Raw genomic sequence first — 26,897 nt, 5'->3', positions numbered from 1 at the left:
CTACTTTTCACGTGTATCTTTATCACGCTTTAATTTCTAACACATTACAGTGTTCACGCTTCTCTCTAATTCGAAATAAAATTTTGTTCGAGTTCATTCTGATGTCACACATTTGTACAGCGCTTTCCAACAGTGGACATTGTCTCAAAGCAGCTTTATAGAACTAGAGAAACAGAGAAGGGGAAAAAAAGATCCCTATTGAGAAGCCTGAGGTGACGGTGGCAGGGAAAAACTCCCTGTGATGATATAAGGAAGAAACCTTGAGAGGAACCAGGCTCAGAAGGAAACCCATCCTTATTTGGGTGACACTGGACAGTAAATAATGTTACTAACTAATTAATGTCCTTTCTACAACAGCAATCAAGGGTCCATGAGGAAATATTAGGTCACTGTAGTTTCTGAGTTCATTATAGACACTAATTCCTTGCTACAAGCTGACAGATGTAATGGCAGATCTGTGAAGTTGTGAAAGTCCCCAAGTGGCTCTGTCCATGGCTGTCTCCTGGTCACAGGCTGTCCACACAGATCCATCCACAGCATCATTGAGCACCACCAAGTGACGAGACCAGGGGTAGAGCCACTGGTCACACTGGAAACTCAGAACACTGGGAGCTCAGGAGTGGGACGTATAGCTCGACAGAGAGAGAAAGAGAAAGAAAGAGAAAGATATTAAGTATGCTTGTGAGTCAGAGGTTCAAACATCCAGGGTTTAATGTACACTGAGAGTAATCATGCCAAGAGGAGATTAAAGCAGCTGTAAGGCACTTGTGTAAAGGTTTCAGGGTTCAGGAGAGACACACGTCATGGTGTCTACGTGGAACATCTGAATAACAGAATAGAGTTTAAAAAAAAAAGAACACAGACTTGAGTAGAAGTTCTGCTGTAGAAATAAATCAATGAAGTGAAAAAGATCCAGAAAAGAAGTGATGAAATATTTATTAGCGAAATTAAACTGAAGATAAATCCCGGTGCAGTGACCTGTGTACTCCAGTACTGATAATAAACCAGGACACACTGTGAAGTGTGTGTGTGGGAGTGTGTGTGTTTGTTGTATGTGTTTTTGGTGGGTAAAAAAAATCCTCTATAATTCCACAGAAGCTGGGGGCTATGTGGAACCAGTGGACTTCACACACCACCTCTCAGCTCTCCAGTTCACACTAATATGATTTGATTATATTTATTTTATTATATTATATGTATTATATTTATTTTATTATTCCGAGAGGATCAGTGCCATAAAGACGTGTGAGGGATTTCAGTTTCTTTCCATCAGCTGATGAAACGGTCAGTAATCAGCCACAGCAACATGACCAGGGCTGTGATGGACATCAGAACTCTCTCAGAAATAAACTCACACACTTTAGATCAGCTCTGATCTGACTCGAGAGGACACACACTTCACACCAGCGGTCAGGAAGTGTTGCAGGAAAACTTGTGTAATGACCAGATGGAGTTGTGACAGAGAGAGAGAGGAGTTTCACCACAACCTAAAGATGTGACCTAATAATGTACAAACATGTGAACTACACAATATCTACACTGATTTCCTGTGCGTGTGTGTGTGACTTAGTGTGTGTGTTTGGTGTTTGTTTATGTGTGTATGTGTGTGTGTGTGTGTGTGTGTGTGTGAGACGGTGGAGCTGCTGTATCTCATGAGGTGAGAGAGAAAGAGGGAGAGAGCTGTGGGTGAGAATCGGACAGGAAGTGGACCTGACGAGATATCTCAGAGTAGGAAGTATGCGGTGTCAGGATAACCGCTGCTTCTTCCCAAGAAAAAGAGATGAAGGAATCAAGATGGAGAAGCTCCATGGACTGGTGCTGAGGGTCTGGAACCATTAGTGATTAGTCATTAGTGACCGATTACAGCAGTTTGATTTAAATGTCTTTACTCATAATAAAAGATCTAAATTTGAGCTGCTGCTTACATCACTTCCTGTTTTCAGTGTGCTTCTGTAGTTTGTTAACACAAGGTCATGTCACTAAACATAGCCTCAGCTTTGGGTCAGTACGCAAAAGCGTTGCTAAGAAACCGCTTCACTTCCTGCTTTGAGTTACAGAAGCAGTTTTTAGGAAAAGAAACAAAATATTATTTTAATTTAATCATATTATCAGGCAAAATGGACAAAAAATGAAACCCAACAATCCATTTCCAAACCTGTGTGTGTGTGTGTTTGTTCTAGCACCCGAGGGGCAATGTGTTGACATTTCTTGCACATTACTGTTTTTTATTTTTTACATTCCTCAAGCTGCAGTCAGATTTATATTCAGGAGGGTTGCCAGATCTCTGAAAAAGTTCCATCTGCGCTGCATGTTAAAAACTACACACAGAGACCATGAACGATTCTGGGTTTTTTTTTACCTGAGTCCTTCTGTGGAGAAGAAGTTCACTTTGGTGCACAGGAAAACGTTTGTGTTACGCTGTCTGCAGTGTGTCATCTTGTCTGTGTTGTTGTGTATTTTGAGCTTCACAGGCAACCGCAGTTATTTGTGGAAACTGATTAGATTTAATGTTGATTAGCTGCTTTGAAACAAGACCAGTTTTACAAGGAAACTACAGAGAAATAAAAAAAAAAATTAAACACTGCAGATTTGCTTTTTTTCACCTATACACTGAGTGGTTATTCATCAGGGACCAGTGTTATGGTCAGACTCGGACAATGCTGCTCCTCACTCTGATCCTGAGCTCAGGACACTATCTGAGCTTTTCACACCATTCATGTGGGTTTCCTCCTGGTGTTCCAGCTTCACCCCAGTCCTGAAAAACAGACTAGAGAAGTGTCCCAAATCTTGTTGTGGGTTCATTTAAAGACTTTGTAAGACATTTCGGCCGCCGGAGTGTCATCAGCAATCTTAAAATTTTATCTAATCTAGCAGCCCCTCCCCTTTTCCTCTACGTAAGCAAAGGTGCGAGTGTCGAGCATCAGCCATGATACAGTGCCCCTGGAGCAGAGAGGGTTAAGGGCCTTGCTCAAGGGCCCAACAATGGCAACTTGGTGGTGCTGGGGCTTGAACTCCCAATCTTCCAGTCAACGACCCAGAGCCTTAACCACTTAAGCTACTAATTAGATTTTAAGCAAATTGCCTCCAAAACAGGAATCTTAATCTGTTGTTAAACACCATATTGCCAAAGGTTTTGGGACATCTGCCTTTACACACACATGAATGCAATAAGTTGTCCTGCCCTTTGCAGCTATAACAGCTTCCTAACTCTTTTGGGAAGGCTTTCCACAAGGGTTAGGAGTGTTTATGGGAATTTTTGACCATTCCTCTGGCTCACAGTCTCCGCTCTAATTCATCCCAAAGGTGTTCTATGGGGTTGAAGTCAGGACTCCTCCGCACCAAACTCACTCATCCATGTCTTTATGGACCTTGCTTTGTGTACTGGTGTGCAGTCATGTGGGAACAGGAAGGGGTCATCCCCAAACTGTTCCCACAAAGAGCATGAAATTGTCCAAAATGTTTTGGCATGAAGCTGAGTTAGGAGTTCCTTTCACTGGAACTAAGGGGCCGAGCACAAACCCTGAAAAACAACACCTGAATTCAATGATCTGGAGGGTTGTTCCAATACTTTTGGCAATATAGTGTAGTTAGCAGGATCACAGAATGCTAGTTCCTGTGAGAGCATTCGATTTGAAGAGGAACTTTTTTTTTCTAGTTGTGGTGATTAAAGAGCAGTGAAGAAAATTAGTCCATTACCTGGTGGTGTGTGAATACTGAGATGTTTTTGTGGTTGTGAAGGAGTGTGGGTTTCACTTCACTGCTCCACACAATGTCTGTTCCTATAAACCTGTCTGGACAAAGTTCCTCTCAGAAGATCGAATGGAAGAAGAAGAACTATGGAAAGAATCAAAAGCCTACGTTTTCCAGACATGTCCGGGCAAACATCAGGAAACATTATGTAGAACTTACTGAACAGGAAATGGGACACACCAATATTCCATCTTTTTAAAAAGTCATTTGCATATGATTCACCTGCGGGAATGTGAGTGATTTACATCAGGTGGTGACACGTAGCTGTTATTAAACATTCCTGTGACTTTTTATAGCTCTCACTCTTCCTTACAGTCAGTGGAGGATTCTGGGAACGATTACAAATCACTAATGCTGATAATATAACATGAGTTGGTGAGAGGACATCATACCAGTGGAGGGACAGCGCCATCTGGTGGAGGAGAGGGGAGGAGAGAAGAGAAGAGATGCTGAAGCAGGATGTATTATTTATTATTAAATCCATATCAAATTTTGATGCTTTACATCTTCTAATGTACCAGGTGTGTGTGTGTGTGTGTGTGATGATACCCCTCTTTGTCAAACCTTATTGTTAAAGTAAACTTAAACAGGAAATTGGTGCAAACAATCACAAAAAAGCTGAAACTCCTGCTTTGTCTCGTTAAGCAGATTACTACAAGTTAATTAGTTGAACACGTCGATGACGATGATGATCTGACCACAAACCACTTCCCGTCTGCAAGTGATCCTGAGTCCATTACCAAATGTTCTACTGCTGTTCTGGAGATGCATCACTCTCCTGTGAGCCATGAGACCTACAGCTATGAACTCCAGCACCTGGTGAACAACAGCCTGTTCCTCAAGACCAGGATCATCATGGACTACCAGTGAGCCCAGAGAGTGCACACACACACACACACACACACACACAGGTACACACTGGGGCTGAGGTAGAGCATGCTTTAGGTTACTTGGTGTTCACATCTCCAAGGATCTCACCTGGGCCCTCAACATCTCCACCCTCCATCAAAAAAGGCACATCGGATATTAATGAGCTTAACTTTATTGTGGTTCAGCAGCTGTTTAGATTCTCCATCTGGTGATGAAACCCTCCCAAATCACCACTGATACACTCCAGCTACATTCCATGGTGGATGTCCACCATAAACACCACCTATGGCACAAACATGCACCACTGCTTGACTCTTTAGGATACAGGTATAGAAGAGAAATTCTTTATATTCTCACTAGATAAAGAAGAGTTCCTGTTCCTATAAAGGTTTCCTCCTCATATCATCTCAGGAGGTTTCTCCTCACCTCTGTCTCACTCATTAGGGATAAGTTTAAGATGAAGTGCTACACATATCATCATCAGGGACATCTCTCACTTCAAACACGGACGCTTCACTCTTTTTCCATCCAGGAACCACTAGAGGAACCTTCACTGCTGAACATCTCACAATGCTGTTTGCACTCTGATTCCTCCTGAACACTAACTTCATACAGTTTGCACATTCTTCATGTCTCTGGACGTCACTCAGCTTTGATCTGCACTGTGTGAAAGTTTCTTCAGCAGACTGGTGTGTGTATTATATTATTATCTCAGAGGAAATGTGTTTCAGGTGCAGGAACTGATTCAGCTTTATTGCACCGTCTGACTTTTCGCTTTGTGATGTTTTTTATTCTTGGAAATGAAAGTAACCTGAGCCATGTCCAGTTCGTGAACTCCTTCTCAAATGAGAAGAGAAAACTGGAAGAGAAACAAAGAAGTGTCTCCAGTTTGTACTCTTTGAATGTGTAGATCTGGTCAGGTTTAGAGAAGTGATACACTACGAACACGACTCCTCCCAAACACAGAGAACTGTAAGAACATCCAACACGAACATTCACCTGCACACCATCTCACACCTCCTCACACCACCTCACACCTTCACACACCATCACACACCTTCTCATACCATCTCACACCTTTACACACCACCTCACACCTTCACACATCCTCACACACCATCACACACCACATCACACCTTTACATACCACCTCACACCTTCACACACCATCTCACACCTTCACACACCACCTCACACCTTCATACACCATCTCACACCTTCACACACCACCTCACACCTTCATACACCATCACACAACTTCACACACCATCACACAACTTCACACACCATCTCACACCTCCTCACACCACCTTACACCTTCACACACCATCACACACCTTCTCATACCATCTCACACCCTCACACCACCTCACACCTTCTCACACCTTCACACATCCTCACACACCATCACACACCACATCACATCTTTACATACCACCTCACACCTTCACACACCCTCACACAACATCTCACACCATCTCACATCTTCACACACCACCTCACACCTTCATACACCATCACACAACTCCACACACCATCTCACACCACCTCACACCTTCATACACCATCACACAACTTCACACACCACCTCACACCTTCACACACCACCTCACACCTTTACACACCATCTCAGACCTTTACACACCACCTCACACCTTCATACACCATCACACACCTTCACACACCATCTCACACCCTCACACATCTCACACCACCTCGCACCTTCACACACCATCTCAGACCTTTACACACCACCTCACACCTTGACACATCCTCACACACCATCTCACACCTTCACACATCACACACCATCTCAAACCATCTCACACCTTCACACATCATCACACACCATCTCACTTTCACACCACCTCACACCTTTACACATCTCACACTACCTCACACCTTCACACATCTCACACCTTGACACACCATCACACACACCTTTACACACCACCTCACACCTCTGCACACCATCTTAAACCATCTCACACTTCATCTTATACCTTCACACTCTCACACACCTCCTCACACCATCTCATACCTTCACATTCCATCTCACACCTTCACACTCCATCTCACACCTTCACACACTTAGTCCTTGCACCACAGACTCGTATATATTTCCAGTATTTCTTTATTAAATTAATTTTATTCACATTTCTCTGCAGTTTGTCTGCTTCTTCTCTCTGATCATCTGATTCTTTACATTACATTACATTCATGTTTTCTGTACATCATACAGACACAAACACAGACACACAACAATAAGAAGAAACACTGACATGGAACAAGAACAGATCATCTAAATTCAGCTTCATAATACAAAAAAAACTAATCCTGAAACCTAAAGAAGGTATTTTTAGTTAATCAGCGTGTCTCTAAAGCAGAAGTGTTGACTCTCACTCCTCCTCACTGCATGGCGGTGAACCAGACACACATCTGGTGGTTAAAGCGGTCTGACAGAATGGAGATCTAAAGTTCATTTCACATGTTAGAAATACAGAATAACATAATTTCCTGTGGGCTGGAAATGAAATCAAACTGAAGACCAAACCCTGATTTGACAGAAAGTGAACACTGCTAGAAAGAAATCGGAGATGAAACCAGCTTGAAGATGATGAAGGTGTTGACGAAGGTATACCCGCATGACCGCACGAGTCTGTCTGCTACAGATTCTCAGGGAGGAAGTCCGTCACTGGGTCTCGCTCCTGGGAGAACACTGCTATTTAGGACTGGACACAGAGGCTCGTGGAGTTTGAGAGCATCTGCCAGGCATCTCTGTTCCTCAAGGAGCAGCTGGACCTCCTTCTTCAGCAGACTGTTTTGCTGCTCCAAGCACTCGTAAGCCTGGAAGGAGACACATTCACTCAAATCCTTTCATCCAGTGCATTTAACCAGAGAAGACAATTTACACACAACAGAACATCTAACATCTGTATTTCTGACTTTTTACTCACACCTCACATATCATCTCACATCATCTCACACCATCTCACACCTTCACACATCATCTCACATCATCTCACACCATCTCACACCTTCACACATCATCTCACATCATCTCACACCATCTCACACCTTCACACATCATCTCACACCATCTCACACCTTCACACATCATCTCACACCATCTCACACCTTCACACATCATCTCACACCATCTCACACCTTCACACATCATCTCACACCATCTCACATCATCTCACACCATCTCACACCATCACACATCATCTCACACCATCTCACACCATCACACATCATCTCACACCTTCACACATCATCTCACACCATCTCACACCTTCACACATCATCTCACACCATCTCACACCTTCACACATCATCTCACATCATCTCACACCATCTCACACCTTCACACATCATCTCACACCATCTCACACCTTCACACATCATCTCACACCATCTCACACATCATCTCACACCATCTCACACCTTCACACATCATCTCACACCATCTCACATCATCTCACACCATCTCACACCATCACACATCATCTCACACCATCTCACACCATCACACATCATCTCACACCTTCACACATCATCTCACACCATCTCACACCATCACACATCATCTCACACCATCTCACACCATCTCACATCATCTCACACCATCTCACACCATCACACATCATCTCACACCATCTCACACCATCACACATCATCTCACACCTTCACACATCATCTCACACCATCTCACACCTTCACACATCATCTCACACCATCTCACATCATCTCACACCATCTCACATCATCTCACACCTTCACACATCATCTCACACCATCTCACACCTTCACACATCATCTCACACCATCTCACACCTTCACACATCATCTCACACCATCTCACACCTTCACACATCATCTCACACCATCTCACACCTTCACACATCATCTCACACCATCTCACATCATCTCACACCATCACACATCATCTCACACCTTCACACTTCATCTCACACCTTCACACTTCATCTCATACCATCTCACATCATCTCACACCATCACACATCATCTCACACCTTCACACATCATCTCACACCATCTCACATCATCTCACACCATCACACTTCATCTCACACCTTCACACTTCATCTCACACCATCTCACATCATCTCACACCATCACACATCATCTCACACCTTCACACATCATCTCACACCATCTCACATCATCTCACACCATCACACATCATCTCACACCTTCACACATCATCTCACACCATCACACATCATCTCACACCATCACACATCATCTCACATCATCTCACACCATCTCACACCTTCACACATCATCTCACACCATCTCACACCTTCACACATCATCTCACACCATCTCACACCTTCACACACCATCTCACATCATCTCACACCATCTCACATCATCTCACACCATCTCACACCATCACACATCATCTCACACCTTCACACTTCATCTCACACCATCTCACATCATCTCACACCATCACACATCATCTCACACCTTCACACATCATCTCACACCATCTCACATCATCTCACACCATCACACATCATCTCACATCATCTCACACCATCACACATCATCTCACACCTTCACACATCATCTCACACCATCTCACACCTTCACACATCATCTCACATCATCTCACACCATCTCACACCATCACACATCATCTCACACCATCTCACATCATCTCACACCTTCACACACCATCTCACACCATCTCACACCTTCACACATCATCTCACACCATCTCACATCATCTCACACCATCTCACACCATCTCACACCTTCACACATCATCTCACACCATCACACATCATCTCACACCATCACACATCATCTCACACCTTCACACATCATCTCACACCATCTCACACCTTCACACATCATCTCACACCATCACACATCATCTCACACCTTCACACATCATCTCACACCATCTCACACCTTCACACATCATCTCACATCATCTCACACCTTCACACATCATCTCACACCATCTCACACCTTCACACATCATCTCACACCATCTCACATCATCTCACACCATCACACATCATCTCACACCTTCACACATCATCTCACACCATCTCACATCATCTCACACCATCACACATCATCTCACACCTTCACACATCATCTCACACCATCACACATCATCTCACATCATCTCACACCATCACACATCTCACATCATCTCACACCATCTCACACCATCTCACACCTTCACACATCATCTCACACCATCTCACACCTTCAAACATCATCTCACACCATCTCACACCTTCACACATCATCTCACACCATCTCACACCATCTCACATCATCTCACACCATCACACATCATCTCACACCTTCACACTTCATCTCACACCATCTCACATCATCTCACACCATCACACATCATCTCACACCTTCACACATCATCTCACAACATCTCACATCATCTCACACCATCACACATCATCTCACATCATCTCACACCATCTCACACCATCTCACATCATCTCACACCATCTCACACCTTCACACATCATCTCACACCATCTCACACCTTCACACATCATCTCATACCATCTCACATCATCTCACACCATCTCACACCATCACACATCATCTCACACCATCACACATCATCTCACACCATCTCACACCATCACACATCATCTCACACCATCACACATCATCTCACACCTTCACACATCATCTCACACCATCTCACACCTTCACACATCATCTCACACCATCTCACATCATCTCACACCATCTCACACCATCACACATCATCTCACACCTTCACACATCATCTCACACCATCTCACACCATCACACATCATCTCACACCATCACACATCATCTCACACCTTCACACATCATCTCACACCATCTCACACCTTCACACATCATCTCACACCATCACACATCATCTCACACCTTCACACCATCATCTCACACCATCTCACACCTTCACACATCATCTCACATCATCTCACACCTTCACACATCATCTCACACCATCTCACACCTTCACACATCATCTCACACCTTTACACACCACCTCACACCCTCACACCACCTCACACCTTCACACCTTCTCACACCTTCACACATCCTCACACACCATCACACACCACATCACACCTTTACATACCACCTCACACCTTCACACACCCTCACACAACATCTCACACCACCTCACACCTTTACACACCATCTCAAACCTTTACACACCACCTCACACCTTCATACACCATCACACAACTTCACACACCACCTCACACCTTCACACACCATCTCAGACCTTTACACACCACCTCACACCTTTACACACCATCTCAGACCTTTACACACCACCTCACACCTTCATACACCATCACACACCTTCACACACCATCTCACACCCTCACACATCTCACACCACCTCGCACCTTCACACACCATCTCAGACCTTTACACACCACCTCACACCTTCACACATCTCACACCTTGACACACCATCACACATCCTCACACACCATCTCACACCTTCACACATCACACACCATCTCAAACCATCTCACACCTTGACACATCCTCACACACCATCTCACACCTTCACACATCACACACCATCTCAAACCATCTCACACCTTCACACATCATCACACACCATCTCACTTTCACACCACCTCACACCTTTACACATCTCACACTACCTCACACCTTCACACATCTCACACCTTGACACACCATCACACACACCTTTACACACCACCTCACATCATCTCACACCATCTTAAACCATCACACATCATCTCACACCTTCACACTTCATCTCACACCATCTCACATCATCGCACACCATCACACATCATCTCACACCATCACACATCATCTCACACCTTCACACTTCATCTCACACCATCACACATCATCTCACACCTTCACACTTCATCTCACACCATCTCACATCATCTCACACCATCACACATCATCTCACACCTTCACACTTCATCTCACACCATCTCACATCATCTCACACCATCACACATCATCTCACACCATCACACATCATCTCACACCTTCACACTTCATCTCACACCATCACACATCATCTCACACCATCACACATCATCTCACACCTTCACACTTCATCTCACACCATCACACATCATCTCACACCATCACACATCATCTCACACTTCATCTCACACCATCTCACATCATCTCACACCATCACACATCATCTCACACCTTCACACTTCATCTCACACCATCACACATCATCTCACACCATCTCACACCATCTCACACCATCACACACCATCTCACACCATCTCACACCTTCACACACCTTCACACACCCTCACACACAATCTCACACCATCTCACACCTTCACACACAATCTCACACCTTCACACACCTTCACACACAATCTCACACCTTCACACACCATCTCACACCTTCACACACCATCTCACACCTTCACACACAATCTCACACCTTCACACACCATCTCACACCTTCACACACCATCTCACACCTTCACACACAATCTCACACCTTCACACACCATCTCACACCTTCACACACAATCTCACACCTTCACACACCATCTCACACCTTCACACACAATCTCACACCTTCACACACCATCTCACACCTTCACACACCATCTCACACCTTCACACACCATCTCACACCTTCACACACAATCTCACACCTTCACACACCATCTCACACCTTCACACACCATCTCACACCTTCACACACCATCTCACACCTTCACACACCTTCACACACCCTCACACACAATCTCACACCTTCACACACCATCTCACACCTTCACACACAATCTCACACCTTCACACACCATCTCACACCTTCACACACAATCTCACACCTTCACACACCATCTCACACCTTCACACACAATCTCACACCTTCACACACCATCTCACACCTTCACACACAATCTCACACCTTCACACACCATCTCACACCTTCACACACCATCTCACACCTTCACACACCTTCACACACCATCTCACACCTACATCACTACATCATCTCACACCTACATCACTACATCATCTCACACCTACATCACTACATCACCTACATCACTACACACATACATTACTACATCATCTCACACCTACATCACTACATCACCTACATCACTACACACATACATTACTACATCATCTCACACCTACATCACTACATCACCTACATCACTACACACATACATTACTACATCATCTCACACCTACATCACTACATCACCTACATCACTACACACATACATTACTACATCATCTCACACCTACATCACTACATCACCTACATCACTACATCACCTACATCACTACACACATACATCACTACATAACCTACATCACTACACACATACATCATCTCACACCTACATCACTACATCACCTACATCACTACACACATACATTATTACATCATCTCACACCTACATCACTACATCACCTACATCACTACACACATACATTACTACATCATCTCACACCTACATCACCACATCACCTACATCACTACACACATACATTACTACATCATCTCTCACCTACATCACTACATCACCTACATCACTACACACATACATTACTACATCATCTCACACCTACATCACTACATCACCTACATCACTACACACATACATTACATCATCTCACACCTACATCACTACATCACCTACATCACTACACACATACATTACTACATCATCTCACACCTACATCACTACATCACCTACATCACTACACACATACATTACTACATCATCTCACACCTACATCACTACATCACCTACATCACTACACACATACATTACTACATCATCTCACACCTACATCACTACATCATCTACATCACTACACACATACATTACTACATCATCTCACACCTACATCACTACATCACCTACATCACTACACACATACATTACTACATCATCTCACACCTACATCACTACATCACCTACATCACTACACACATACATTACTACATCATCTCACACCTACATCACCACATCACCTACATCACTACACACATACATTACTACATCATCTCACACCTACATCACTACATCACCTACATCACTACACACATACATTACTACATCATCTCACACCTACATCACTACATCACCTACATCACTACACACATACATCACTACATCATCTCACACCTACATCACTACATCACCTACATCACTACACACATACATTACTACATCATCTCACACCTACATCACTACATCACCTACATCACTACACACATACATTACTACATCATCTCACACCTACATCACTACATCACCTACATCACTACACACATACATTACTACATCATCTCACACCTACATCACTACATCACCTACATCACTACACACATACATTACTACCTCATCTCACACCTACATCACTACATCACTACACACATACATTACTACATCATCTCACACCTACATCACTACATCACTACTCACATACATTACTACATCATCTCACACCTGCATCACTACATCACCTACATCACTACACACATACATTACATCATTTCACACCTACATCACTACATCACCTACATCACTACACACATACATTACTACATCATCTCACACCTACATCACTACATCACCTACATCACTACACACATACATTACTACATCATCTCACACCTACATCACTACATCACCTACATCACTACACACATACATTACTACATCATCTCACACCTACATCACTACATCATCTACATCACTACACACATACATTACATCATCTCACACCTACATCACATCACCTACATCACTACACACATACATTACTACATCATCTCACACCTACATCACTACATCACCTACATCACTACACACATACATTACTACATCATCTCACACCTACATCACTACATCACCTACATCACTACACACATACATTACTACATCATCTCACACCTACATCACCACATCACCTACATCACTACACACATACATTACTACATCATCTCACACCTACATCACTACATCACCTACATCACTACACACATACATTACTACATCACCTACATCACTACACTACATACATTACTACATCATCTCACACCTACATCACTACATCACCTACATCACTACACTACATACATTACTACATCACCTACATCACCTACATCACCTACATCACTACACACATACATTACTACATCATCTCACACCTACATCACTACATCACCTACATCACCTGCATCACTACATCACCTACATCACTACACACATACATTACTACATCATTTCACACCTACATCACCACATCACTACATCACTACACACATACATTACTACATCATCTCACACCTACATCACTACATCACTACACACATACATTACTACATCATCTTCACACCTGCATCACTACATCACCTATCATCACTACACACAGTACATTACTACATCATCTCACACCTACATCACTACATCACTACATCACTACACATACATCACTACATCATCTCACACCTACATCACTACAATCACCTACATCACTACACACATACATCACTAACATCATCTCACACCTACATCACTACATCACTACATCACCTACATCACTACATCACCTACATCACTACAACACCTACATCACTACATCACCTACATCACTACACACATACATTACTACATCATCTCACACCTACATCACTACATCACCTACATCACTACACACATACATTACTACAACATCTCACACCTACATCACTACATCACCTACATCACTACACATACATTACTACATCATCTCACACCTACATCACTACATCACCTACATCACTACACACATACATTATTACATCATCTCACACCTACATCACTACATCACCTACATCACTACACACATACATTACTACATCATCTCACACCTACATCACCACATCACCTACATCACTACACACATACATTACTACATCATCTCAACACCTACATCACTACATCACCTACATCACTACACACATACATTACTACATCATCTCACACCTACATCACTACATCACCTACATCACTACACACATACATTACATCATCTCACACCTACATCACTACATCACCTACATCACTACACACATACATTACTACATCATCTCACACCTACATCACTACATCACCTACATCACTACACACATACATTACTACATCATCTCACACCTACATCACTACATCACCTACATCACTACACACATACATTACTACATCATCTCACACCTACATCACTACATCATCTACATCACTACACACATACATTACATCATCTCACACCTACATCACATCACCTACATCACTACACACATACATTACTACATCATCTCACACCTACATCACTACATCACCTACATCACTACACACATACATTACTACATCATCTCACACCTACATCACTACACACATACAGCACTACATCATCTCACACCAACATCACTACATCACCTACATCACTACACACCTACATTACTACATCATCTCACACCTACATCACCACATCACCTACATCACTACACACATACATTACTACATCATCTCACACCTACATCACTACATCACCTACATCACTACACACATACATTACTACATCATCTCACACCTACATCACTATATCACCTACATCACTACATCACCTACATCACTACACACATACATTACTACATCATCTCACACCTACATCACTACATCACCTACATCACTACACACATACATTACTACATCATCTCACACCTACATCACTACATCACCTACATCACTACACACATACATCACTACATCATCTCACACCTACATCACTACATCACCTACATCACTACACACATACATTACTACATCATCTCACACCTACATCACTACATCACCTACATCACTACACACATACATTACTACATCATCTCACACCTACATCACTATATCACCTACATCACTACATCACCTACATCACTACACACATACATTACTACATCATCTCACACCTACATCACTACATCACCTACATCACTACACACATACATTACTACATCATCTCACACCGACATCACATCACCTACATCACTACACACATACATTACTACATCATCTCACACCTACATCACTACATCACCTACATCACTACACACATACATTACTACATCATCTCACACCTACATCACTACATCACCTACATCACCTACATCACTACACACATACATCACTACATCATCTCACACCTACATCACTACATCACCTACATCACTACACACATACATTACTACATCATCTCACACCTACATCACTACATCACCTACATCACTACACACATACATCACTACATCATCTCACACCTACATCACATCACCTACATCACTACACACATACATTACTACATCATCTCACACCTACATCACTACATCACCTACATCACTACACACATACATTACTACATCATCTCACACCTACATCACTACATCACCTACATCACTACATCATCTCACACCTACATCACTACATCACCTACATCACTACACACCTACATCACTACATCACCTACATCACTACACACATACATTACTACATCATCTCACACCTACATCACTACATCACCTACATCACTACACACATACATTACTACATCATCTCACACCTACATCACTACATCACTACACACATACATTACTACATCATCTCACACCTGCATCACTACATCACCTACATCACTACACACATACATTACTACATCATTTCACACCTACATCACCACATCACCTACATCACTACACACATACATTACTACATCATCTCACACCTACATCACTACATCACTACACACATACATTACTACATCATCTCATACCTGCATCACTACATCACCTACATCACTACACACATACATTACTACATCATCTCACACCTACATCACTACATCACCTACATCACTACACACATACATCACTACATCATCTCACACCTACATCACTACATCACCTACATCACTACACACATACATCACTACATCATCTCACACCTACATCACTACATCACTACATCACCTACATCACTACATCACCTACATCACTACACACCTACATCACTACATCACCTACATCACTACACACATACATTACTACATCATCTCACACCTACATCACTACATCACCTACATCACTACACACATACATTACTACATCATCTCACACCTACATCACTACATCACCTACATCACTACACACATACATTACTACATCATCTCACACCTACATCACCACATCACCTACATCACTACACACATACATTACTACATCATCTCACACCTACATCACTACATCACTACACACATACATTACTACATCATCTCACACCTACATCACTACATCACTACACACATACATTACTACATCATCTCACACCTGCATCACTACATCACCTACATCACTACACACATACATTACATCATTTCACACCTACATCACTACATCACCTACATCACTACACACATACATTACTACATCATCTCACACCTACATCACTACATCACCTACATCACTACACACATACATTACATCATCTCACACCTACATCACTATATCACCTACATCACTACATCACCTACATCACTACACACATACATCACTACATCATCTCACACCTGCATTACTACATCACCTACATCACTACACACATACATTACTACATCATCTCACACCTGCATCACTACATCACCTACATCACTACACACATACATTACTACATCATCTCACACCTACATCACATCACCTACATCACTACACACATACATCACTACATCATCTCACACCTACATCACTACACACATACATTACTACATCATCTCACACCTGCATTACTACATCACCTACATCACTACACACATACATCACTACATCATCTCACACCTACATCACTATATCACCTACATCACCTACATCACTACACACATACATTACTACATCATCTCACACCTACATCACTACATCACTACACACATACATCACTACATCACCTACATCACTACACACATACATTACTACATCATCTCACACCTACATCACTACATCACCTACATCACTACACACATACATTACTACATCATCTCACACCTACATCACTACATCACTACACACATACATCACTACATCACCTACATCACTACACACATACATCACTACATCATCTCACACCTACATCACTACATCACCTACATCACTACACACATACATCACTACATCATCTCACACCTACATCACTACATCACCTACATCACTACATCACCTACATCACTACACACCTACATCACTACATCACCTACATCACTACACACATACATTACTACATCATCTCACACCTACATCACTACATCACCTACATCACTACACACATACATTACTACATCATCTCACACCTACATCACCACATCACCTACATCACTACACACATACATTACTACATCATCTCACACCTACATCACTACATCACTACACACATACATTACTACATCATCTCACACCTGCATCACTACATCACCTACATCACTACACACATACATTACTACATCATTTCACACCTACATCACCTACATCACTACACACATACATTACTACATCATCTCACACCTGCATCACTACATCACCTACATCACTACACACATACATTACTACATCATCTCACACCTACATCACATCACCTACATCACTACACACATACATCACTACATCATCTCACACCTACATCACTACACACATACATTACTACATCATCTCACACCTGCATTACTACATCACCTACATCACTACACACATACATCACTACATCATCTCACACCTACATCACTACATCACCTACATCACTACACACATACATTACTACATCATCTCACACCTGCATCACTACATCACCTACATCACTACACACATACATCACTACATCATCTCACACCTACATCACTACATCACCTACATCACTACATCATCTCACACCTACATCACATCACCTACATCACATCACCTACATCACTACACACATACATTACTACATCATCTCATACCTACATCACTACATCACCTACATCACTACACACCTACATCACTACACACATACATTACTACATCATTTCACACCTACATCACTACATCACCTACATCACTACACACATACATTACTACATCACCTACATCACTACACACATACATTACTACATCACTACATCACCTACATCACTACACACATACATTACATCATCTCACACCTACATCACTATATCACCTACATCACTACATCACCTACATCACTACACACATACATTACTACATCATTTCACACCTACATCACTACATCACCTACATCACTACACACATACATTACTACATCATCTCACACCTACATCACTACATCACCTACATCACTACACACATACAGCACTACATCATCTCACACCTACATTACACACATACATCACTACATCATCTCACACCTACATCACTACACACATACATCACTACATCATCTCACCCATACATCACTACATCACCTACATCACTATACCCATACATCACTACATCACCTACATCACTACATCACCTACATCACTACATCACTACACACCTACATCACTACACACCTTACATCTCATGGATCTCAGACCCCCTGTGTCTCACCTCGTGCAGCTCGTCTGCTCTCTGTGTCTGACGTTTGCGGCTCCTCTGTGCAGCCACACGGTTCTTCTCTCGTCTCTTTAGCCTTCTCTGACTATCATCTTCGCTCTGTGTCAGAGAATTTCATGTTTTTATTCAGAAACATCAGAAAACGTGTTCTTTGTGCAGTGTTTAAGTGATAAACTGTTAAATTCTATTCACTCTGATCTGTAGAGCACTTTTAATAACAAACATTCTCACCAAGCAGCTTTAAAGAATTTTATAGAATTCCAGACATACACTATATTGACAAACATTTTGGGACGTCTGCCTTTACATGCACGTGAATATAATATGGAGTTATCCTGCCCTTTTGAGCGATAACAGCTTCAACTCTTTTGGGAAGGCTTTCCACAAGGTTTAGGAGTGTGTTTATGGGAATTTTTGACCATTCCTCTCTAGAATAAGCGCATTTGTGAGGTCAGGCACTGATGTTGGACGAGAAGACCTGGCTCGCAGTCTCCGCACTAATTCATCACAAAGGTGTTCTATGGGGTTGAGGTCAGGACTCTGTGCAGGCCAGTCAAGTTCCTCTACACCAAACTCACTCATCCATGTCTTTATGGACCTTGCTTTGTGTACTGGTGTGCAGTCATATTGGAACAGGAAGGGGTCATCCCCAAACTGTTCACACAGAGAACATGAAATTGTCCAAAATGTCTTGGTATGAAGCTGAAGCATTAAGAGTTCCTTTCACTGGAACTAAGGGGCTGACCCCAACCCCTGAAAAACAACACTTTAACTCAGTGATGTGGAGGAATGTCTCAAAACCTTTGGCGATATAGAGCAGCTTTAAGATTAATCTCTAATGAGAGAGCCAAAGGTGACGACCTTGAGAGGAACCAGGCTCATCCACAGAACAGTGTGATTATACATTCTATAACGGTGAAATACATGGTCAAAAATGCTAATTTCATAAGCAGGAAGTTGATTCTAGTTATAACATGAAGTCTGTTTTGTTGTTATGAAGAATCGATCATTGATGGAGTATCAGCTACAGTCCTGAAGCCATCTCCAGGATTTCTAGGTGGATCTTCAGGATTTATTTCCTAGCTACAACTTCACACCAGATAAAAATAAAACAAGGTGTGAATTCTACCTGGAGAAGGATACTGTTATTATTGGTCAAATTAATAATATATATACGGTATAGAAGTGATATTAATCACACACACACACACACTAACAGAAAGTGTATATTGTTCTGAATCACTATACACGTGTTTGTTAAATGATTTCAAACCACTGCTTGTTAAGGTCCATGCTTCACACACACACTGCATGTGTTTGTATGAAGGGGTGTGTGTGTGTGATGTAAAGTGTGTTTAGTTACAGTATGAGCTATAAGTGTAGGTTGTGTGATGTATTCTCCAGTTTAATGCTGATGTAAGAAGCTGAGATCTTACCAGGCTTCTCCGGTACAGATGCAGTCCAGGTGACTCGCAGCACTCTGGAGCGGTGTGTAGAGACATGGCCGGTGGAGGCACGTGGGGTGCAGCATACAGGACACACGAGGCGCGAGCTGTACACATGAGGCGGCGAAACTGCGACGCTTTCATCACCGAAACATGAGGAACGGTTTGCTAAATCGAGCAGTCGTTATGGTAAACCTCATCACTTTACTTTCTTATAAGTCACGTGGTGCGCTCAGTTATAGCTGCAGGACTTGCTGCTTCCGCCTTTCTCTCTCTCTCTCTCTCACGCACCCCCCCCCCCCAAACAATTGCATGTATTGTTATGAGTTCATGTAACATTTATGTATTATGTTATCATTGTTAACACATCACGCGCGCGCGCAACAAAACTTTCGTCTCATTTATATACTAATTGAATCATACTCTCTCTCTCTCTTATACACACACACACGGCAAAACTTCATATATTATGAGTTTATGTAGTTATTTAGAACTTGATCATTGTTAACGCACCACACGCACGCGCAACAAAATTTGCGTCTTATTTATATACCCATTTAATCATATTCTCTCTTTCTCGCTCACACACACAAGGCTAAAAGTTCATGTATTAAGTTACGAGTTTATTTCGAATTTGATCATTGTTAACAGACGCACGTGCGCGCAACAAAACTTTCGTCTCATGTATATACTCATTTAGTCATATTCTCTCTCTCTCACACACACACACACACACTTCATATATACGTGCGAACACACTCAAAAACCTTCCCTCACAGTTACATCTTATTCCTAACGCATTAAATCATTACACACACATGCACGCGCGCGCACAGAAAACTTTCCTCTAATACCTTAATATATATATACACACACACACTCTTATTCCTAATGACCATAACATTGTTCCTGAATGAGTGACTTCATATCTGCCTGAACATCGAGATCAGTGACTGAGTAACACAAAACGTTTTCTTATCTTAGTTTATTATCAATATCATGACAACATAGTGCATTTTTTGTTTAATTAGATATCCAAAAGATGAAGACATGAGAATTTCATAGAGATATTAATAAAAAAGTTTGTATATACAGTAAAGAATTTTAACACTAGTAAGTGAGAGAGTAAGAGATTGAAACAATTAAACTACATGTGCTATACAGCCAAAAGTACATGCTCACTTTGTGTTATAATAATCAGCTCCTTCTGAGAAGGTTCTCCACTAGATGTTGTGGGATTCATTCAGTTAGAAGATCATTAGTGATATCAGACTGTGATGTTGGGATGTTGAGGAGACTCCAGGTCCAATTCATCCCAGTGGGGTTGAGGTCAGAGTCAGGGCTCTGGGGCAGGACACTGCAGTTCTTCACTCCAACTTTTATGTCTTCATGGAGCTGCTTTGTGCACAGGGACATGATCCTGCTGGAGCAGGGTTTGTAGCTCCACTGAAGGGAAAGTGTAACTCTACAGCGTACAGAGATCTTCTAGAGAACCGTGTGAAGCTCAGTGTGCATGTACATCAGCAGTAAGAGTTAGGGGAGATGATGAAGATAAACTCTTACTGATGTGAAGTAGGTGGGCTCAGAGGAATGTATTGTGTGCTGTATTCTCTCTCAGTCACAGCTCTACTGATGGAGTGTCTGTTAGCAGATTCGCTGCTGCACTGGACATTTTCCTCAGAGCTGAAGACGTCTCTGTAGACCTCCAGGCTCTCGGCTGAGGGCTGCGTGTTCAGAACCTGGTGAAGACCTTCTGCCATCTGCTTCAAGTCCTTCAGAGACTGATGACCAACAACAGACACACGATGAGATGACTTCATATACACACACACACACACACCACATCATCATCATGTCACTTTCATGTCAGATTTCAAAGTAGCAACATGTACACTCAGCAGCCACTTTATTAGGAACATTCATTCAACCATCCTCTTATTGCACAAATGTGCAGATTTTTGTAATAAAGTGGACAACAATAAAAGCTTAACATACCTATAAACACTTTCATTTTAATAGCACACATTTCTTAATGTGCTCCTAATGCACTGTTTTATCTGTACTTCTTGTTTCGTTGTGGATGTAGACCCTTTTCACACGCTATATGTCTGGAACTTTCAGCAAGGGAGAAGTTGTTGACCATATGGTCATTTGGGGGTGTGTCTCAGTGTAAATCAGTGTGTTTTTGATGCCATTTATACTTATATTTTTCATTTGGGATTTAATCAGTGTTTGTAGAAAATGATCTCCATACATCTGGGTGAGAAAGCTGACGATGAGCTACTGGTCCTGTACAGATGCACAGAACACAGAGTACAGAGTCTAGAGTAAAAACTACAGGGTATAGAATAAAGAATATAGAGTCTAAAGTAAAGCTGTCCAGTACCAGGGATGTGCTGTAGGAGCTGAAAGAGCAACATCACCCCCTACTGTCATGACCGTGTTACTGCAGCAGCTGCAGACTGAGGGACGTCACAGTACAGTGTGAGATCCTCTACATTCCTGTGGTCAGAGTAAACTGAAGGCCAGCAGCTGGAAGGATGTTCAGGGCAGTGTTTATGATTATCAGTAGCTCCAAGAACCTTCACACCATCATGAAAACACCAGATTGTTGGTGTAAAATGCTCTAGGTGTGTGAGATCTATGCTCAATGATTTGGAGGGGTGTCCCAAAACTTTTGTCAATATGGTGTACTTAAATATTCTACTTAATCAAGTTTTAGTGACTTATTCAGGTTTTATTACTCTCTTAAAATCAGCCACGAACCCTTAAAGCCATAATCTAATCTCTAATCTCAGTGTTGACTTGGAACTGGCTAGAACCCAAAATATTACGCTTAGGTCATTTGCTCAGCAGTTTGTATAATAGGTTTTTATTGCACATAATCACAACTAATAACTCATGTTATTACACATTTACTGATGAGAAGTCTAGATGATGAATAAAGAATGATACATTGTGAACCAGACCTTTATTAATCCCTAACTGTATAAATGCTGCTTAAAATAAATTGTTTCCTAATTTTCCTAATCTGTTTCCTATTTTTGTAACTATTCGGCTATAAGGAAATCAGATGCGGGTAAAATGTACATGCAGAGTGTGAGTGTACCTTCATGACTGTAGAGGCTTGTGAGAACATCTTGGGTGCAGCAGCAGAAACGCCGTTCATTATATCATCTACAGAGAGACAGATTCTGCATTAATAGACCTGATTCTTTCCTCTTGTAAAAAAAAAAATAATAATAATAAAAAAATAAATAACCCAGACCATCCAAGAACGTCAGGATTCTAACTCACCCTGAACTGGATCTCGCTTCACTTCCTGTGCCTTCACTGCACTACCCAACAAACCCTACAGCACACATGAACACATCATTCACAGACATTTTCCATGTTAGATGTTCAGACATTTTGGATTAATCCTCGTTTATTAAAGTGTCGAGGGACTGACCATGAGTTTGCGCTCGGCTTTCAGGGATCGGACAAAATACGGCAGAATCTTCTTTGGGTAAATGCTGCGTTTCCAGCTGGTCTGGACGATCTTCTCATCCAGTAGGTCGTCCACCGTGCTGCACTCATAATCTATAGGACCGATACAACACACACACACAGACAGACACACAGACACACACACAGACACACACACAGACACACACACAGACACACACACAGACACACACACAGACACACACACAGACACACACACAGACACACACACAGACACACACACAAAGCTTAGACAACACACCCTCCACCATGATTGTAACAAAACACGTATAAAAATACTCCAGATTTGTTCACTCATGATGTGGACTAAGCAGCTGTATATATTTGAGGTTTTTAATAATCATATAAACCTTCACTGTTCTCCTCTGCTGCTTCATCCCAGGATAAACCTCCAACGCTGATGTTCTCCTGCACTGCAAGCTCGAAGTTCTAAAAGAAAAAAAAAAACAAACAAATGCTGTTATATGAAAATCATAAGTTTACAGTGCAAACAGTATTAGTGAAAAGCTCTGACAGTGTAAACAGTGTTAGTGAAAAGCTTCGTCTCTGACCAACAGCATTTCCTGTAAGATCTTTTCCACGTCGCCTTCGTCCATTTCAGGCTGTCTCTCCAGCAGCTTTATGAGCAAGCTTTTATACTTTGTGAGCTGATAAGAGACCATTCTCTTGGACTTGACGTTAACTCTAACATCCTGATGTTTCTCTGCTGTAGATGTCGAGATGACTCCGTCAGTGTCCGCCATCTTTACCGCCAACTTTTCAAAACAACAGAAGAAGCGGAAGTGGTTGTCGAAACACGATGTGTACTGCGCATGTGCGGAAACTCGGAAACTTGCTTCGAACAACACATTATAACATAATATTATTAGTAGTAGTATTATAACAACAGTATTATAAATAAACTGCCCTAAATCGTTTCGTCATACTTCAGACAAGAAGTATACGCATTTCCGCACATGCGCAGTACAAATCGTGTTTCCGGTGCGAATCGAGTAGTGACAGTGTTAATGGAGATGACCTAGATTTGTGCTGCGCATGCGCCAACGGCTTTTGCGTTGCCTGTGGTACTCTGTTTTTATAATAATAATAATACTAATAATAATAACAACAACAACAACAACAACAACGAGAAGAAGAAGAATCAAATACAATTTAAACGTTATTTTTTATTTATATATATATATATATATATATATATATATATATATATATATATATATATATCTATATGTATAGATATATATATAGATATATATATATATATATATATATATATATATATATATATATATATATATATATATACATACATACATACATACATACATATATATATATGTATGTATGTATGTATGTATATATATATATATACATACATACATATATACATACATATACATATATATACACACACACACACATATATATATATATATACATACATATACATATATACATATATATACATATACATATATATACATATACATATATATATACATATACATATACATATATACATATACATTATATATATATATATATATATATATATATATATATATATATATATATATATATATATATATATATATACACACATATACATATACACACAC

The 26,897-nt window shown here is 41.4% G+C and overlaps 2 protein-coding genes across 3 annotated transcripts; both read right to left on the bottom strand.

The window, feature by feature from the left end:
- Positions 1-6,749: 6,749 nt before the first annotated feature.
- On the bottom strand, positions 6,750-22,061 carry batf3 (basic leucine zipper transcription factor, ATF-like 3). 2 transcript variants are annotated; one of them, XM_058390853.1, is made up of 3 exons: positions 21,763-22,061; positions 20,321-20,425; positions 6,750-7,494 (listed from the first exon to the last, which is right to left on the bottom strand). In XM_058390853.1, exons 1-3 carry the CDS (start codon positions 21,913-21,915, stop codon positions 7,297-7,299), a joined length of 456 nt encoding a protein of 151 aa, XP_058246836.1. In that variant the 5' UTR covers positions 21,916-22,061; the 3' UTR covers positions 6,750-7,296. The 2 variants fall into 2 exon arrangements, with proteins under 2 accessions (XP_058246836.1, XP_058246837.1); XM_058390854.1 differs by having other exon boundaries at positions 6,750-7,467; positions 21,763-22,057.
- A 680-nt stretch (positions 22,062-22,741) lies between these two features.
- nsl1 (NSL1 component of MIS12 kinetochore complex) lies at positions 22,742-26,215 on the bottom strand. Its single transcript, XM_058390851.1, has 6 exons — positions 25,830-26,215; positions 25,629-25,707; positions 25,223-25,353; positions 25,069-25,123; positions 24,881-24,948; positions 22,742-23,552 (listed from the first exon to the last, which is right to left on the bottom strand). Exons 1-6 carry the CDS (start codon positions 26,019-26,021, stop codon positions 23,331-23,333), a joined length of 747 nt encoding a protein of 248 aa, XP_058246834.1. The 5' UTR covers positions 26,022-26,215; the 3' UTR covers positions 22,742-23,330.
- Positions 26,216-26,897: the final 682 nt, after the last annotated feature.

This window comes from Hemibagrus wyckioides, linkage group LG06 (genome assembly GCF_019097595.1).
Source record: "Hemibagrus wyckioides isolate EC202008001 linkage group LG06, SWU_Hwy_1.0, whole genome shotgun sequence".
NCBI classification, from domain to species: domain Eukaryota; kingdom Metazoa; phylum Chordata; class Actinopteri; order Siluriformes; family Bagridae; genus Hemibagrus; species Hemibagrus wyckioides.
The sequence above is the reverse complement of the archived record's forward strand: the minus strand, read 5'-3'. Positions and strand labels throughout refer to the sequence as shown.

What these genes read in the sequence shown, in the direction of transcription:
- batf3 (XM_058390853.1), bottom strand. Translation starts at nt 21,915, where the DNA reads ATGAAAGCGTCGCAGTTTCGCCGCCTCATGTGTACAGCTCGCGCCTCG. An exon ending in ATCTGTACCGGAGAAGCCTG is followed by an intron (nt 20,426 to 21,762) that starts GTAAGATCTCAG and finishes TCTCTGACACAG; the next exon opens with AGCGAAGATGATAGTCAGAG. An exon ending in GAGCAGACGAGCTGCACGAG is followed by an intron (nt 7,495 to 20,320) that starts GTGAGACACAGG and finishes ACTGGATGAAAG; the next exon opens with GATTTGAGTGAATGTGTCTC.
- nsl1 (XM_058390851.1), bottom strand. Translation starts at nt 26,021, where the DNA reads ATGGCGGACACTGACGGAGTCATCTCGACATCTACAGCAGAGAAACAT. An exon ending in AGCAGAGGAGAACAGTGAAG is followed by an intron (nt 25,354 to 25,628) that starts GTTTATATGATT and finishes TCGGTCCTATAG; the next exon opens with ATTATGAGTGCAGCACGGTG. An exon ending in AAGCCGAGCGCAAACTCATG is followed by an intron (nt 25,124 to 25,222) that starts GTCAGTCCCTCG and finishes TGTGTGCTGTAG; the next exon opens with GGTTTGTTGGGTAGTGCAGT.